Consider the following 18,489-nt stretch of genomic DNA (forward strand, 5'->3'; position numbering starts at 1 on the left):
TTTTACATCTAATGAGAAATAAGCTTTCACAAGATTGTGATCAGCTGTAGCTTGTTGGACTGTTTGACAAAAACACGCAGGGAAATCTGCAATTTAAGGAGCTGCAAATAGACTAAGCAATTAATCAGTTCATTTAGCAAATAACTGTCAGATTAACCGATTACACTCATTAATTTTTGTCACATCATCTCTTCCCATCTTGTGACTCAATAGATCTCATATTTTCTCATCCAGATCCCCTTTTGCAGCTTTTCCTCTCCATTTTTATCTGACCTTTCTCAAGCTATAATTTCCTCCTCTTTTTTCTTCCCTCCACTTGTATTCTTCAAACCCTTAATCCCTTTTCTCTCTCCTCTCAAATCCTCTCTGCTGTTCTTCTTCTTCTTTTTTTTTTTTTTGGTAATGCATTATTCATCTATTCTAACCCCCTCCCCCCACTTTTGTCTTTCTCTTCTAGTCCATCTCATCCATCCTTCAGTTTTACTCTAACCTTCTTTGCACCCCCAGGAGCACTTTCTGGAGGTGGTTGGAGGCCAGGAGTTCCTCTTACTACCAGTGGAGGAGATGGAAAGGCTCCTCACATCTGATGAGATTAACGTGCCGGATGAGGAAACTGTGGTTACGTCTTTACTAACCTGGGTCCGTCATGACGCTTCCACTCGACAACGCCACCTATCCCGGCTGCTGGCTCATATCAGACTCCCGCTGCTGCAACCACAGGTGAGAGCGTCAAAGAGGTAAATGTCACTGGTTACCAAGAAAATTTAAATGGTAAGATTTAACAAACAGATGCACAATACAGAGATCCTGGTGAAAATTCAATTAATTATCAGAGTTGCATTAATAAGTAGACCCGGCAACTCTGGGAGGAAATAAACGTAACATTGCATAAGCGTATCAAAGGCGTAAACATCGGATAATGCTGCTCTGTGTACTTTGATTAGATGTGTTACTGTCTGATCACAAGGGTTTCCTAACAAAATTTAGACCTTTTAGATCTCCAAACAAAAGCAAATTGCTCAATGAGTAAACATGAATTTTATAGTTAAAAAAATAAGTGGCCTAATACATTTTGCTTACGGATCAAATTTAGACATACACAGACAATTAGACGTGTCTGTTTAAAGCCTAACAACTGATCAACCAGATTTAGCCGTGAAGACGACATGTCTCGATGTGCAGCGCTTCATGGGTTTCTTAGAATAAAAATATATTGATTGCTGTTAGCTAACAAAGAGCACATTGTTTTTATATTGTGTTTATATTGTGTTGTTGACCATTTCACTCAGCGTGCTGCATTAGTCTTTGCTTTTCAAAGCTAGACCTGCATGAATATTTTATTGATTTTATTTTGGGAGATGTCAAAGATGCTTATGTCCTCATATGTGTAACAGCAAAGTACACGGTAGGAGTGTGCATCTGTCTCCCCCCTGACGGTGTGCTGGCCAAATTTAACTCGTCCTTTTTTTCTCTCCTCTCGGGCCTCTTGGTTATGTCTCTCTGTCTCACTGTCCTCTTCAGACAGCTGGGGACCATAACCATTACTCTGTCAAGTGTGTCATAGCTATATGTGCTGTCTAGTATGTGTGGCAGGCATCTGACTTATACTGTAATGCTCAGAAGTTTTTATGCTAAGCAGAACTTCACTTACTGCCCAGGGCTACACGCATAATCAGACACACACTTTTTAAAACCTTAATTAACTGTGATATCTCTCGTAACTGCGGCTAAATTATCTGTTCTCTTCATCTCCCTTATCAACAATTTCCCTCAGTTCTCCCCCAGGTCTTTCCATTATCTCTGTCGGCATCTATACATCGCCCTGTTTTTGTTCTTTGGCACTTTATAGCATGAACAGCTCAGATATATGGCTTCGCCCCGGTCAGCTGAAATCACAAGTAGCTGTAACATGTAATCAGGGAAGAAGATGGATGGCAGAGGGGTAAAGCAGCAGAGTGGCAACAGAGCAGAGCGACTGAAAGCAAAAGAGGCACAGAGCCAAGGGTTGATTTTTACCTTTAACAGTGTATCATGTGTGACAGCTCTTCCCCCACCGCCACCATGACAAACTGACAAATAAGCCAGCATTCAGGATCCTCACGAGCTGTGAAATGCCAATAGAGTGAAACATAAACCTCACACAGACAACCAATCAATATTCATTAGCCAATTAGTCAGCTCTCTATCTAGGCCACCATGTTATTATTCATCAAGAGGATGTCAATTCACCAGATGAAATGTTTTAATTCCCGATCCCTGTTCCCACTCATACACATTGACATATATATTCTTCATCTAATCTCCTCAGAAGTGCATCAGCCTGACGGTGCACACCAAACAGCTGTATGACAGCTTGTACAATATCTGTGACCAGTGGAAATTTAGCGCTTTTAGGTAGGATGACAACCGACAAGCAGGTCTGATGGAGCATGTTGGCAGCTGAAGCCTACGTGGGTGTCTTCATCTGTTGGATTTATCTAGGCACAAACCCCGCTGGAACACAAGACACTCAACTGCACGACACAACAAGGCAAGAAGGTGCTCTCTGTGTTTGTGGCTCGCGAGGGAAGTCAGCCAAAGTTGAGGAAAAGATTCCTTCACCTGAACTCAGCTCACTTCAACTGATTCCTTCGCTACAGCCCTTTTTATTGTCACATACAAGAATATGCAATTACAAATACACGTGACATTCTTAAGCAGGCATATCTGAACAACATCAGCGTCCGTATTCTGTGTGTGTGTGTGTGTGTGTGTAGGTGCATGTGTATGCGTGTGTTTCCAGCCATACTATACTATACTATATGACCTTTCAATGAACTTAAACTGTGTGTATGAGGTATGTAGAAAAGCAGAAGTAAGCGTCTCGCTAAATGATAAGAACAGAAACTTGCAAGAGGTCATGTCTCAGAAGAACATTTAAAGGTGTGAAGTCTTGCACTTTAAGAAACAGAACAGTCTAGTTCCTAAAGCTATAATTGAAATTATAACGTTGAGGCTCCTTCCTCTCATCTCATGGTACACACAGAATCTTATCAGACCTAATAAGGATATTATTTTTATCAGCATACAAATGATTATATATTTCTGAGCATAAATGACAATATAAAAAAGATCACTCTTACATCATCAATAATAGTCACTGATTAAACTGACACTCATTCTTTTGTTTTGTCTTGAAAGTTGCAGAAAATAGCTGCCTCATCCAGACTCCATGTGTTTTAAGTTTAAAGTTTATATTAATAATTGTGGTTAATATATAAAGCTGCCTTTTTAAGTCATCTGATGTGCAGCCACCTGGATACAGTTCACAAGAATTGGTAATCCTTCTACACTATTTGTCAGAATTTAATAAAACTTGCACATGATGATCACTTAATAGGCCTTCACTCAAATTATCCTCATGGTGATAAATTATCATATTCCAGGCACTTTAACGTTTTTATAAGTACTGTTAGTCCTATTTTTTGGGTCAGATTAGTGAACCAAGATTAGTTTGCTCTGGATATGACCGTTTGCTAGCCTATTTGACTTCTTTGTTGGGTTTTAATTCTTATTAGTTTGTACAGTGCTGCCAGCAAAGCATAACTTTCTGTAATTCTTCTCTCTAACATTCACACCCTGACGAATGTGTCAGGAGTGACTCAGGGTTCAGTATCTTGTCCAGTGTCCGACTGTGATTGAACTACTAGCCTTCTGATTGGTAGATGACCTGCTCTATATCCTGAGCCACAACGACCCCAGCACCTTACTGTGAAGCCACGATTATAGAAAAAATGAGACTGCAAAGCTCTTCAGATGATCTGACAACAGCTGAGTAAATTAATGAACACAGCCACAGTCAGTTTATTTCAGTAATAGTAAAGTAATGGCAAAAACCAATGCAGCCTACCAAAAATAGTGCAAAGTCTTCTCCCAAGACAGGCACAGCTTGCTGCTTGTAATCTGGAGAAAAACAATATGAATGTGAGTTTCTCTATGTGATATCTCAGGAAGCAAAATTGGCAGTATAGACCAGGGAGAAGAATTAAAATGAGATTTTATTTTTCTGTCAAGGAAATTCAGTAAAACACTTCCCCTTGTTTTGTTTTTTAATTTTTTATTTTTAACAACACTACAAGGTCAGAGCACTAGTGAAAAGATGCTATTATATTTATCATGGTGTGCCTTGTCTCTTAATATGTTTATAAGAATATGGATTACTGCAAACCTTTATCACAATGTATTATATATTTAAAAGCCCGCCTTCCAACAACACGATGCTAAAAAAACAGATGTTGTAAATCTAATACGACAGTGCTAATATGCTAGTTTATTTTACAGGTATAATGTTTACTTACCACTTAGATTTTCACTTTAATACGTGAGGATGCCAGCATTTTTTTTAGCACTGAATGAGTTCATTTCTTGTATTTTTTTAGTGCTAAATACAAGATATGGTACAAGTATTGGAAAAAGTAAATATACAGCTAAAATGATGGCACTAAAATGAAAGAGACTGTGGCTACCATGACTGTATGTGGAAAAAATGTCGTGGCTGTACACCCAATAGTTCCTGAGATATTACAGTCAGGCCTAAAACCAGTGAACTGCCTCAAAGGACAACATTAAATCTGAAATGATTAAAATTGCATATTAAATTATTTGCATAGCAGTATTGTTTGTAAGTTGTGTTTTGTGGGAATTTGTACAGTGGTATGGTGTTCACAAAAAGTCAAGATGGAGAGGACAGCTAGAGCAAGAGCACACCCAGCAACAGGGACACGCATAAGGAATAAAAAATGTGTGTAGCTGGAAGATGTGTGTATGAGAGTGTGCCTATTTTTTTAGAAGAAGACAGAGCCCATGCTGCCCCTCTCTCTCTCTCAAGCGTGAGCTGAAACAGAGAAGATAACACAAGTTTCTCTCTGCCCACTGTGAGGTAAAGAGAGGACGGAGAGGACAAGGTGGGACGCCTGCAGCAAGCTGTCTTATCTCATCCTCCACATTCAGTCCTTCACAGAGAGATGTATAAATACCACCGGAGAGGACAAACACTATTTTTTTCGATCTGTCCATTTCGTTTTTTTAACACACACATGCACATGAATGAATGCGCAAATAGGGTTCACTGTAATTTGTCCCACAGTGATTGTACGCAGTAGAAGTGTGGGTTCACCCTGGTGTGTAAGCTGCTTATCCATTTACCATGCCTGCTTTACGCTCTCCACGTCTGGCGGGGGGGAAATTGATTTTATATTCAGTGACCAAGTTGAATTATTTGAGCTGAATGTTATTTGTGTTGGTGGGAATTATGGAGGAGAACACAGAAAATAAATGAGAGGGTAAAAATAATAATCTCTTTCATCTTCTTTTTTATTTATCTTCTAGTTCTTCCATTATACCTGCTCTCTGTGATTGAATCTAAGTGGCTGTGTCTGAACATGCGGGAAAAAAACAGAGATGCGGGCATTCTCAAAGTCTAACCTAAAATGACTTCGAAATTCACACACAAACACATACCTATCTAAATGTAAATCATGTATTCACCCCATGCTTCAGGGAAAACTTGATTCTCACTACCATGCCTCTCACAGGCAGCAGTTTCCTCAGGATGTGTTTTCAGGAACAGGCTGTGGATTGCTGCAGCCCCTGGGTATTTGTGTGTGTCTGTGTCTGTGCTTTGCGCACGTGTGTGTGTGTGATTGTAGATGAGGTTATAGGGTGTGGAGAGCTGATGAGATGTTGAGGGCAGATTAGTTCTCTAGTGTGTCAGATGACCAGTGTGTGCGTGGTTTCGTGTGCGAGAGCGCATTAATGGTTGTTGGTCTGATCTCATCTAATCTCTCAATGAGAAACAGCAGCCTTCTTTCGGCTCTTGAACCTCCTCAATCAGCGATAACATCGCAGCCAACATGTCCCTACACCCATACTGATGTAGCACATGCATGTGCCCTCCATATATTCCAGCTGCAGCTGTCACATGATTCTGCATGTTGATGCCTTTGCTTTTTTTTCTCATTTCTTTTTTTGCATGTGTCTGTAGTTCCTAGCGGACCTTGAGAGCAACCCTCTCCTCCGGGAAAGTGTAGAGTGCCAACGCCTCCTGATGGAGGGGATGAAGTATCACCTTTTACCCCAGCATCGGCCCCTGCTTCAGAGCCCCCGCACTCGGCCTCGCAAGGCCACCGTAGGGGCCATGTTCGCTGTGGGTGGCATGGATGCTACAAAAGGTACAACAGCATCTCACATCCAGACACAGGTGATGCTGTGGTAGAGGAGGACTGAGCTTACAGTTAAACTGTGACAAATGCTACAAACTGAGAGTCGGTAACTTCCCTTTTAGAAAATCTTTGTTCTGATTGATGCCCATTACAAACAGAAGATTTCAATAGATGGGGCATCTCTGCTCACAGCCACAGCTATATGGCTGACATTACCATATTAAGGGTATTCCTTCACTAAACAGGCTGTTTAGGGTAATCTGAAGGTTTTTTTGCTTAAAGGAATTACTACCGCATGTGTAGTGTGAGGAATCCACAACTAGAACTGAGTTGGTTCTACAGCAAGTAAGGACAAGCATAATAGGTTCACCTTAATAGCTTAACAGATTTCACGTTAATGAGCAGCTCCTTTTGTTCTACCTTTAAATGAAATATTGAGCATCAGCGTCAACAGGTTTAACACTATCCTACAACTGTGAGAAGGCGTTATCAAGAAGGTGCAAGTTTGAATTGTTTTTTTAATGCATAAAAGGACAAAGTGTGAAAAAGTACAGTTTAGAGAATTTCAGAATTAATAGCACGTACTTCTTCTTTCTTTTTTTTTTTCTTTTTTCAGGTGCCACGACTATTGAGCAGTATTGTTTACGTCGAGACACCTGGAGGCAGGTTGCCACCATGAGTGGACGGAGACTACAGTTTGGTGTAGCAGTCCTCGACGGGCGTCTCTACGTAGTTGGAGGGCGAGACGGACTCAAGACACTCAACACTGTGGAGTGTTACAACCCACACAGCAAAACCTGGAGCGTCATGCCCCCCATGTCCACACACAGGCATGGCCTAGGTGAGGGCAGTTTGCCAACTTATATTTTATTTTATTTTTGCTTTAGATTTTGAATTTTGAGTCAAGAAGGCAGGTGTCATGTTTGGGCTGTATTTATACTTTATTTCAAATTTAGTTGCTGTCGATACACTCCTGCATGTCTTCACTTTGTGCTGTTCTATAAACTGGACTTTACCTTACAAATTTTGATCAAAACAGAAGCTTAGATGCACCTTACAGACACACCCTGCTCCGATGTGGATAAACCGTGTCCCAAAGATATTAAGCCCTGTGATATAAAAGTAAAGTTTTGAAGAAAAAAAAATTTGGTTATGAAATTTTATTCAATCCTTAAAACGTTGTCCTTACACTTGCTTCCTAACGCAATAAAGTGACAAAAAAGAGCAACTCAACTGCAGCGGATCAGCAGATTCGGTGCCACGGCTCAAGAACACTTCAGCAGGCTGGTTTGAGCCCATGTTTCTCATTTGAGAAACATGGGCATGGGCAAACATGGGAGGACACTGCTCCCCACTCGCAGCAGTGTCCTGCTATTACTATAACAACATTTGATAAGGCGTGCTGTGCTGTTTTATTGTGTTTACGAAAGTGTGCAAGTGTGTGAAGCGTGGTGGGTTTTCAAACACATCTGGAAGCACAGATGTTTAGGCAGATAAATCCCTGAAGTACAGAGGTGTCAACATGCTGCTAACTCTACATGCCTAATGCCCTGGGTGTAGTTGCACACACACATAAAAACTAACACCTCTTGTCCTAAAAGTATGATGCTTTATATGTGTGATGCTTTGCTTATTGGCTTACTGGCTTACTGGCAGGATTTGGTTTTGAGAAGTTTTCAGGATTTAATAGTACGTGTGTTTATCTTCTGCAGGTGTGGCTGTTCTAGAGGGACCCATGTATGCAGTAGGAGGACACGATGGCTGGAGTTACCTCAGTACAGTGGAAAGGTGCAAAATAACTTCACACTGCTGTTTTTTTTCTGTGATATCAACCCAGCTTAAAAGGGTCAATTCATCCAAATTATTAAATAGTGTCACTTAGTGTCTGGTAGTTAGCCATGTGGGTAAACTTGGGTTTATATGACCAGGTTTTGCAATACTGACATATCCCTTTTTTTGTTTGTTTTTTAAACTGCTTTTTTTATACTGCTTTTCTATGGAGAAACGGCTGTCTCTCTTTAAAATGACATTTTACTGTTGACAGATATTTTGATTCCCTTCTTAAACATTACATATTTCATTATTGGTAAGGCCTAGGTCACATTGGGTTGCAACCATCTGGCAACCACTGGTCACGAGGAAAAAATGGACGTTTCCTGAGCAGTTAGTGAGGGTTGTTTGAGTTTGATGGCAGCTGCTGTGAAATGATTGCTAAAGCCCCACTCACACATTTTTCCCTAGTGACTGGACGTTGCCATGGAGTTGCTGACCGGTCTCTAGCCTGTGTGACTGAGACCTTAGAGATACAGGTTTTTATGCTGTGCTTTGAGCAGGATTGAGAAATTACACTGTGTTTGTCAGGTGGGACCCTCAAGGACGCCAGTGGAGCTTTGTTGCAAGCATGGTTACACCTAGAAGCACAGTGGGAGTAGCTGTTCTCAATGGCAAGTAAGTGATCTCACAGTTCCCCTCAGGTAAAAATTTACTCAGATTTGCTTGTTCTAAGTTATATTAAGTGCCTTCAATATTAGCGCATCTGTTTTAGCACAAAACACAGCTTTGGCCGTTTGTTATGGAGTGTAGACGTTTTGGTTTTGGAATTAGCATTTTGCATCTGTTACACATAGCGAGCCATATAATTTGTTAGTTAATTCAAGTTTAAAGGGCTCCAAAAGGCATCAACATCACAAACGCAGTGTAAAGGGCCATTTCAGGTGAAGCCAAGGAGGCAATCATTGACCGTGTAGGGACACCTGTCTGTCAAAGAGGGCCCTAATTGTTGCCCCTGATATGTTGCTGTGGACATTTGGAAGTAGCAGAATGCAGCCTCAATTGAAATATAAATATAAATATAAAAAATAAACTAAGATACTCAAAGTGCAGTGTTAAATTACATATTTCAAAGTTAAATACTACCAATACAGACAAGATACTACAAGTGAATCATCATTTTATGCAAGATGTGACTTGACACGTGTGGCATAAAGAGAAGATTTTGTAAATATTTTGTCATTTGAGAAACGTGAGACCTGAAACCTTCACAGTCTCGCTCTTTGTTTGGAAGATAAAAGTGTTAAGTTTATACTACTGTCGCTTCCCACCTTCTTCTGTAAGACTCACCGGCACGTGAGGCAGTAATGGAAAGCATAACAATATTCATTCACATACACACATGCACACACAGATGAACATTTATTTAAATAGCTGGATTTAATAAGGCTTTAGGGCTTTTAGTGCCTCGCTGGACAAAGAATTGGAAGTTATTAGAACCAAATATTGCATGTTGTTTTTATTATTCAGGGCCTCAGAGACTGTGAAATGCTTTATAGATGCTAATGAATACAGAAGCAACGGCTAACCTTGCCCAGCAGTTTTGTGTGTGTGTGTGTGTTAGTGTGTGTGAGCATGGCTGTGTGCTTTGGTGAGTGTGTCATGTACTGTATGTGTTGTGTACTCTCAGAGCGCTTTGCCTGATGGAACTCATTACTTGCTTGACTGGCCCCCTTTCATTTTTTTCTTTACCGTCCCAACTTCACATCCATGGACACACACACACACACACAGACTGACTGCTCAGGGTTGTGTTGCACCAAGAGTGATGGCTGATTGATTTTTCCCACCTCATTTTGCCCTCAAAAAAACCTTCACAAGCTATACACACAGATACACACACATGCCCGTCTTCCACCTTGTACCATCTGCTTCAGTGTCACTAAATTGAAAAGGGACTTCCAGTCCAGAAATGTTCAGAGGGATAACACCATCTTCCCTCTTCCTCAGATTGTATGCAGTAGGAGGTCGTGACGGCTCATCCTGCCTGCGTTCAGTGGAGTGTTTCGACCCCCACACCAACAGGTCAGAGACCGGGGACTTCATCTGTCAGCAACTAATTGCTGTCTCCTATTTTGTTTCCTGTCTACATGTTCCTCTAGTGAAGCGCCTCTTCCTGTTAGGTTATTTACCCACAGATCAAAGGAGACTAGTAACCCTCACAGGATGTTGGAACAGACAACACTGAAAAAAGCTTGTCATGTACTTTGATTAGGTCTAATGGAAGGACTGGAAAGAGTAAAGTAATTTTCAAACAATATGTTTCCCTCTCATTTTTTTCTAACTGTATTCTTCATTTTTAGGTGGAGTGGTTGTGCCCCTATGGCTAAAAGGCGTGGAGGTGTGGGTGTGGCCACGTGGCACGGGTTCCTGTACGCCATCGGAGGCCATGATGCTCCGGCGTCATCCCTGGCATCTCGGTTAAGTGATTGTGTGGAAAGGTGAGTCCACATTTATGAATGTGTTTGCTTGATTTGAAATATGCTAAAGTGTTGTGGCGCTTATAATGTGTCTTTCATACAGTGGCAGCGTTTGTAAAATTAATGGAAAGATTTTAGTGTCTTTTGAAACCTCATTGCAATGTGCAGAATTATTACTCATTAATCTTGCTAATGAAAATACTAAATGGGAGCAGGGTGTGACCTTGATTTAGTATTGTGTGTATTATAATTGAGTGTAAGGCTACTGTCAGCGCATCAGTAAGAAAGGACATTTGAATCTCTGCTCAAGGACAAAGATGCAGCTGCTTACATGAACAAATGAACCGGACAGTGCACCACACTGTGGCTTTGGTAGTGAGAAAGAAAGTGTGATAAAGAAATCACAACAAAGATTTGTGTTCTTGAGTTTTCTACCACAGTGTTTGATTGTTTTTAACAGTTTTGGTTGTAAAATCGTAGAAACGTGCTGATTTCAATTATTGGATATTCTGGAGGATGTATTTTTATTATTATTATAATAATTATAATTATTATTATTGTTGTTATTATTATTATTGTTATTGTTATTATTATTATTATTATTATTATTATTATTATTATTATTATTATTATTATTATTATCCCTTATCCTAAAAGGCTGATGGCCTACTACCCTACAGGGTGATGCAGCATGGGCACATTTATGAGCGTGATGACTCAAGACCAAGGCGACGTAGAAGTTTGAAATTGATACCATAGGTGCAGCTACTAAAAAGCTTGTATGATTTCAAATTTCAGTGGCCTAAACCTCAAGGTCAAAGGTCAAGCTTTCTGAAAATTTTGTGAAAGTGATAACTTTAGAACACAGGATTTGGACATATATACTCTACATGTAGCTACTATGAGGCTGAGGGGTAACACTGGCAGCTGCCAGTATTGTTTACATATATGTATATATATATATGTATATATATATATGTATGTATATATGTATGTATATATATATGTATGTATATATATATATATATATATATATATATATATATATATATATATATATATATGTATATATATATATATATATATGTGTGTGTGTATATGTGTATATGTGTATATATGTATATGTGTGTATATGTGTATATATGTGTATATATATGTATATATACATACATATATATATATACATACATATATAATGTATAATCATTTTTACGTTATTTTTACATTTACATTAGTTCTGCATTATTTTTTTTCTGAATGTGTATAATAAACTGGCCCTGTATGGGAAGATGGGATGTCTGCTAATGACTGTGTCATTAGTGGCTTTACTGCCAGGGGACCAAGAAAATTCTGTATATATTGTATTTCGCAGGAATAGTTGAGCACCTTGAAAAATGGGCTTATTTGATAGGTTGAAAAATTCCCTGTGAAGTATTTAGTTGAAGTCATGTTTTTTATCTGCTTAGCTTTGCACACATGTTGCAAAACAAGGAAAATAGTTTTCCTGGTTATGTCCAAAGTTTGAAAAAATACAGGCCAGCAGATCTACAGCTGATGAAATCCTACGCATACATTTAATTAGGTACATGTAGCTGCTGTAAAAACACAGTTTGTGATTTTGGTGAGAATAACATCACTATTTTATTGACTTGTTTATCGACCTACCCACACTTTATTCCAGATTTGGCTGGTGAGCAGAGATCTCTGTAAAGGTGCGTTAGTGTCATACAGTGATGAAACAACTCTGTGACGTTACTGTGTTACAGAGTTGTTTAGCAAAATGCTGTTTTGCTAAGAAGTGGTCACAGCATGTAAGTGACTGAAGCAAGATCCTGTCATTTCTGTTATGTGAAATTAAACAAATGAGCACATGGCACAAAGTGATAGGTGAAAATTAGGTATTTATTTTTGAATAGCCTGTTTTCCTTTACTTCCAGTATTCATGTTAAGCTGAGCTAATGAACATTATCTAACGCCAACTACAAACCACTGAACTACAGTGTGAACTCTTGTTTGCAGGTATGACCCTCAGACAGATGTGTGGACAGCTGTGGCTCCCATGAGCATCAGCAGAGATGCCGTAGGTGTTTGTCTCCTTGGTGATCGTCTGTACGCTGTGGGCGGGTATGACGGCCAGGTGTATCTCAATACTGTGGAAGCTTACGACCCTCAGACAAACGAGTGGAAACAGGTACTGTATGCAGACACGTGCACAGCGCAGCAAATCGGTGTCACTGCATGTTGTGTATTCACAACACTTCACTTGTTCCATATTTTGTCATGTTCCTGTCTCAAAAGTCCATGGCCCATTAGCCTGGTCTGTGCTCTGACACTGTCAACCATTTGACCTTATATAGACAGGTGTGTGCATTTCCAAATCATGTCCAATCAACTGAATTTCCCAAAAGTGGACTCCAGTCATGCTGTAGAAGCATCTGACTGATGACCAGTGGAAACAGGATGCACCTGAGCTCAGTTTGGAGTGTCATTGCAAAGACTGTGAATACTTCTGTACATGTGATTTTTTTGGAATTTGAAAAATGAATTTAATTCAGTTTGGAATAAGACTGAAAGCATGACAAAATGTGAACCAAGTGAAGCTTGAGAGTATCCAGAGAGGGCATCCAGGTATGAACACACACACGCTGATTGCAGTTCAGTAAAAAACGTGTAGTAAAACACAAATGTACAATCAGTAGATGAAATGTATAAACACTCAGTCACAGTTTGACCTTCCCTCAGCTCCTCTCCGATGTATCTTGGCATGTTTTCATTGTTATGTAAATGTGTGTTTTCCTCCTGCTAATATTGTCCTTGCCGCTGGATATTGCCGCTCAAAGTTGAGTGATCTCATTCAGCGGCTTTCAGGAGTCTCTGCCACTCTTCAGTTTATACCCCATCTCCCACGTAGCCTCAGAGGATTTCCAACTTTGGTTGGCAGATTTTTCTGTTAAAATCTGCCATTTTAGAGACAGGCACCATGCTGAGAACAAGAGAGGTGTGGGAGGAAGGAAGCAGAATGCATTGAACTGCTCAGATTGGCAGGGAGGGACGAGGACAAACTCAGATGAGAGGAGAAATGCTGAGACCATTAAATATGTCCTGTATCTACTGTCAGAGACTTAAACAAACAAATCAGTTGGTGTACTGTCAGTGCCATCCTAGTGGCATCACTTCCACTCTTGGCTTTGGCACAAATCTGTCAGTCTCAATGATGCCAAATTGGGTAATATAGGTGCTAAAAGGAGGCTCGGCATGGTTTGTCTGTGCAGTAACAGTGATGTCAAACATAAACACTGATGCCTTCTCTTTGTTCCTCTTTTTTTATTATTATAAATTATGTGGAAATGAGTCAGTTTGTTCAAAATAATATTAGAAGAAATTACCTTGGCATTTCGGCATAAAAACCTGTCAGCTGGTTCAGGTGGTCGACTCGTGTCTGCTGCTGCAGTTACAGCTTCACTGTGTTCCCCTGAAACTGTGCTGTCACCACTTACTGATGCTCTTTAAAACACCACCTCCACCACTCGGTTATCATCGTCACTTTCTGCTCCCTGCTGGGCTCAGTGTTGATATCAACATCATGCATTCCCTGCAGTCACATAATAACCCATTTCCTTCCGTTCACTTTCAGGACCCGTTTACTCCAAATAACTATGATGGGTTATTTCCCTCTGCAGTCAGTTTTTGTTTGGCAGCATCACTCTATTCTGGGACCTCCCTCCCATTCTGTGCATTTACAGTTCTGGTCAAAAGTTTACGTACACACATCACTGGCCTGAGTGTTTTTTAAAGTCATTAAAGATGTATGCTATACAATCATTGCACCCTGGAACAAGAACAGAAAGAAATAACGAAATAGCCCAAAATTATCGTGGCCATAAGTCAAGTCAAAAATAGCACGATAGGGACACCGTAGGTTGCAAAGAGGCTTGCAGAGGCAGCAGAGACTGCAGCTGAAGCATCTTAAAAGTAAGCTCTGGATGAGGTTTGATAGTAAAGCTGAAATTGGCTGCCACTGAGATCATCCATCACCACCTAATAGATCCAGACTGTGGAGAATAGCACACCTAAAGCAGCCAACAAAGTCATTTCAATTCTGTTCAGCTTTTTTTTTTTTTTTCTCAAGCTTTAAATTATATCAAGTAGTCGTCATTAGTAAATTCGGCGTAGTGGTCAAGAGAGTGCACGCCTGTGTATCAGCACGTGTGTGTTATGCATCTGTATATGTTAACAAGTTGCTTATGAACTTTTAAGTCAAACAGGATATTATCATTCCCATAGAGTCATGTTTCTAGTTTGTTTTTTGTTTTTTTCTGGTATTGACTCATGTTTTGGGTGGTAAAGTTTGAAGGTTGGTGGTTGGATTCCTGGCTGCTCCAACCTGCATGCCAAAATATCCTTGAGCAAAATACTGACCCCTACAATCAGAATCCAAAGTCCCGATGCATTGACTGGAGTGTGATTGTGTGTGTGAATGTTAGATAAAAATCACTTGTTAAAAAAAAAGTGCTCTTTGAGTAAGTAGATTGCTGTATAAGAATCAGTCTATTTCCCATTATTTTGGATCACTACCCTTGGGCACGGGGCAGATATTATGCTGTAGATTTATTTACAGCATTTGTACTTGAAACTGATATTTTTATTGAGCCAAAATCAATAAATTTGTTCCCCCAAAAGACTAAAATGAAATTAAATAATTGCTCAAGTGAGCTGCAGACCATTTAAAAATATAGCCGTATCCCATATGTATCCAAATTTGCAGTCTTTACATTCAACATTTTCAAAACCAGGAAACAATGCAAGTCAGTAGTTTAATAGTAATTTTTAGTTATATAAAGAATCCACATCTCTGACTGTGTTCCTTATGTTTTCCCTGTTATCTTTGCAGGTAGCACCTCTGTGTCTGGGCAGGGCAGGCGCGTGCGTGGTGGCAGTCAGACTGTGAAAACACAACCTCACATAGTAGATGGCAGACTGTTCACCATATGGCTCGCAGACCCTCCTCTTTGCCACCGCCGACACTGCTGGGGACACCGAGAGGTCTTTCCGGCCACACCAGGAAACTGTTTGCGAACACTCTTCAGCAAAGACACATTTTACTCTGCGTAATGCCGACTAATCCTTCAGATTTTAGGCAGATTAGGGTTCAGGTACATGTCAGTAGCTCTCCGATAAAGTTCTCACGTCCCAATACTTTGTGCCACAGAAGTGAACTGCCAGAAATACACATGGCAGAGAGGAAATCTGCAGTGTTTATCCGAGCTCGACAGAACAGCTGTCCCACACATACCGTACGTGCACGTGTAAATCTACACGGCTGCTTCCAGCTCCCATTTGTGCTGAGTAAAAAGGTGGAAGACAGAGCGAGATTGTCAAAACTGCCTCATCACGTTACGCTCTTCGTTTCTCCAAACAGTATCTGATGCTCTGTACTGATGCTAATTTAAGATAGTCCCTATTATTTTTATGCTTTAGGCAAGTGCTCTTCTTCCCCTTGCTTTTTCCCACCGTTACCCGCCGTCAGATGAAAGAAAGACTTTTGACATAATCAGCACACCCTCACGAACAGCGATTCTGTGAGGAACTACAATTTTCATGCAAAAACATTTCATGCTTCATCAAATATTTCTGCGCGTATGTCTTCCATGTTGCATCAGCTCACATCTGAAGCCTCTGCAATGCTGTGGTATGAAGTTTATCTCAGCTTTTTAATATTTTATTTTTCTTTAAGTTGCGCCAGAAGATTGTCCAACTTTTGACTTCGTTGTTTGTTTTTAACTGCCATTTTTGCACAACTCTAGGTCCATTAAGCAGGATATTTGGGTTTGAAATGTGTGTGTGTATGTGTGTGTGTGTGAGATGATAATGGTGATAACACTGTGATCCTTTGTTGATCCCTGCAGGAAAATTTTGTTTTCAATTTCCTCCAGACCACAGGGTCAGCTATTTACAGGCAGGGTCTGTTCAGCTACCGTATTTTTTCCCTCCGCTGTAGAGGTTTCTTCATTTCCTGTGTGTGTGTGTGTGTGTGTGTGTGTGTGTGTGTGTGTGTGTGTGTGTGTGTGTGTGTGTCTACACGTCTGTGTGTCTGTGTGTGTCTACACGTCTGTGTGTGTGTGTGTCTACACGTCTGTGTGTCTGTGTGTGTTGGGTGCTCAGAAATTGCAAGGAGTATATTTTTATCTCAAATGAGAATCTTCCCCTCACCACATCTTCAATTCCCTGCTGCTTTCTCTTCATCCCCGTTTTACCACTTCATCACCGCACGTACACACACACACACGTTTGCTTGCACCGCTTTGCTTAAGAGCCCAATTTCAGGCCCAGAAAAATGAACAACAGACCATATAATGAGACCATGAATTTAATAACGTTGATTCAGCCGGTGCCGATATTTTGTTTGATGTCGAGTTCAAAGCGTTATTGGATTCGATGCTACTGTAGACAAAACATAAGACATGAGGGGCAGATGAATGCTGTGGAACAAACTGTGGGTCAGGAAACGTAGGGAATGCAAGGTTCTGACAGCAGATTCCCTACCGGCACACGGCACAAAAATTTCATGCTGAATCCTTAATTGTGCATTTCCTCTCTGTTTCCTGTTGGTCATGTTGTGTCTGTCTGTCTGTCTGTCCAGTGCAGAGCAAGGAAACTCCTGACAGTGAGAGGCAAAACAGGCTTCCTCTCTGAACTGACAGATGTAGGGCTAATATAGCCCCCAGGATGCACTTTACAAACACACGGACATATCACACACACACAAAGACACACTTAACCACACAGCTGAAAGCCAAGCGCCCCAGGAGCCGGTGAAGACCGAAAAGCCGCCCAAATTTGCCAGCTTGACATCTAAAAAGCGGAGACGCAAAGGCTCGCAATTCCCCTCTGCCGAGCTGATGTTTATTCAAGCCTAATGCACTGCTGCATTATTCTATTTTCTCCCCCACCCTCGCTTGCTTCTTCAAACCTGCCTGGTGTTTATTTAGAGTAATTCTCTTCAGATCACAGCAGAAGAAGTGTGTCATCTCCACTGTGTCGTATGATTTCAGCAAGAGGTTAAAAATAACATAAAACACATTCCAAATCTAACTATAACTGTATATTATGTACATAAATAAATATAAAGTCTGAATGTAGTCTTACTGCATTACGGTGTCTATATTATACACTTCCCACTGAGTATGCTGTGTGTTATTGTGTTTTGTTTTTTGTAACATGAATTCAGATGATGAAGTGATGTAATAAAAGCGGTCAGTGGGAAACTGCACAGCTGCTCGTCTTTTACAAAATACATTATGTATGTACAATATATGCTGCTGTAGCTATCATTGGTCTTTTATACATTAAAGTCAAGATGTGATTTACCACTTCCCGTGGCTTTTTCCCTGCTCGACAGAGGCGTTTTAACAGCAACAGCTAATCATGTTTATGCTACAGATGTTGCAGCTGGCAGTTTGCGTTTGTCACATTCACAGTAAATGCCACTGTGGTGTAAATTTGGCTCTTATTTCTAACAGCACCCCCATTGGTGCGACTCCAGCCAAGGCCCTTTGCAGTTCAAAGGTTTCTGTGCAGGTTTTTGGCTGCTGAAGTGCAATTCTGAATGTATTTTCAGGTGCCTGGAGGTTAATATGGATCCTCATTAGTCTTAAGTGCAGCTCCTCAAATGTAAAAGCTAAACAGCGAACCAGAGACGCCACAGCTGTTCGAGGCAGAGTGGAACAAGTGTGCAGGGAGGAGGAATGGGGGCAGTTTATAGATATTTTAGCCTCAGGACAGTGACCAGTAGCCAAGTGATTCACTCTGATATTTATTGCAGAGGAAGCTTTAAATCATAAGTGCTTCTGACAAACGACTCCCGGTGGCGTTCAGAGATGATGCTGGTGACCTTGTCTTGCCGCCTTACTGCACCTGAGTCTATTTCCCCTGACAGCTGCAAGAGGGAGACACAAAGTGGTCTGCTTCATTCTGCATCCTACACTTGGAAATAACCAGTAAACACTTGCATCTGTCAACATCTGCATCAACGCAGCAGC

General features: G+C 40.6%; 1 protein-coding gene across 1 annotated transcript in view; it reads left to right on the top strand.

Annotated features, from left to right (window-relative positions):
* klhl5 (kelch-like family member 5) overlaps window positions 1-17,823 on the top strand; it is a 36,885-nt gene extending 19,062 nt beyond the window's left edge. Inside the window, exons 5-13 of the mRNA XM_085162321.1 lie at window positions 508-720; window positions 6,023-6,209; window positions 6,817-7,041; window positions 7,913-7,988; window positions 8,562-8,648; window positions 9,981-10,055; window positions 10,334-10,471; window positions 12,470-12,641; window positions 15,342-17,823. Coding sequence (XP_085018447.1) covers window positions 508-720; window positions 6,023-6,209; window positions 6,817-7,041; window positions 7,913-7,988; window positions 8,562-8,648; window positions 9,981-10,055; window positions 10,334-10,471; window positions 12,470-12,641; window positions 15,342-15,398 — 1,230 coding nt within the window. The 3' untranslated portion in view covers window positions 15,399-17,823. The remainder of the gene's footprint in view (window positions 1-507; window positions 721-6,022; window positions 6,210-6,816; window positions 7,042-7,912; window positions 7,989-8,561; window positions 8,649-9,980; window positions 10,056-10,333; window positions 10,472-12,469; window positions 12,642-15,341) is intronic.
* The last annotated feature ends 666 nt before the right edge of the window (window positions 17,824-18,489 follow it).

The sequence above is a fragment of the Neolamprologus multifasciatus genome, chromosome 6 (genome assembly GCF_963576455.1).
Source record: "Neolamprologus multifasciatus chromosome 6, fNeoMul1.2, whole genome shotgun sequence".
In the NCBI taxonomy this organism is placed as follows: domain Eukaryota; kingdom Metazoa; phylum Chordata; class Actinopteri; order Cichliformes; family Cichlidae; genus Neolamprologus; species Neolamprologus multifasciatus.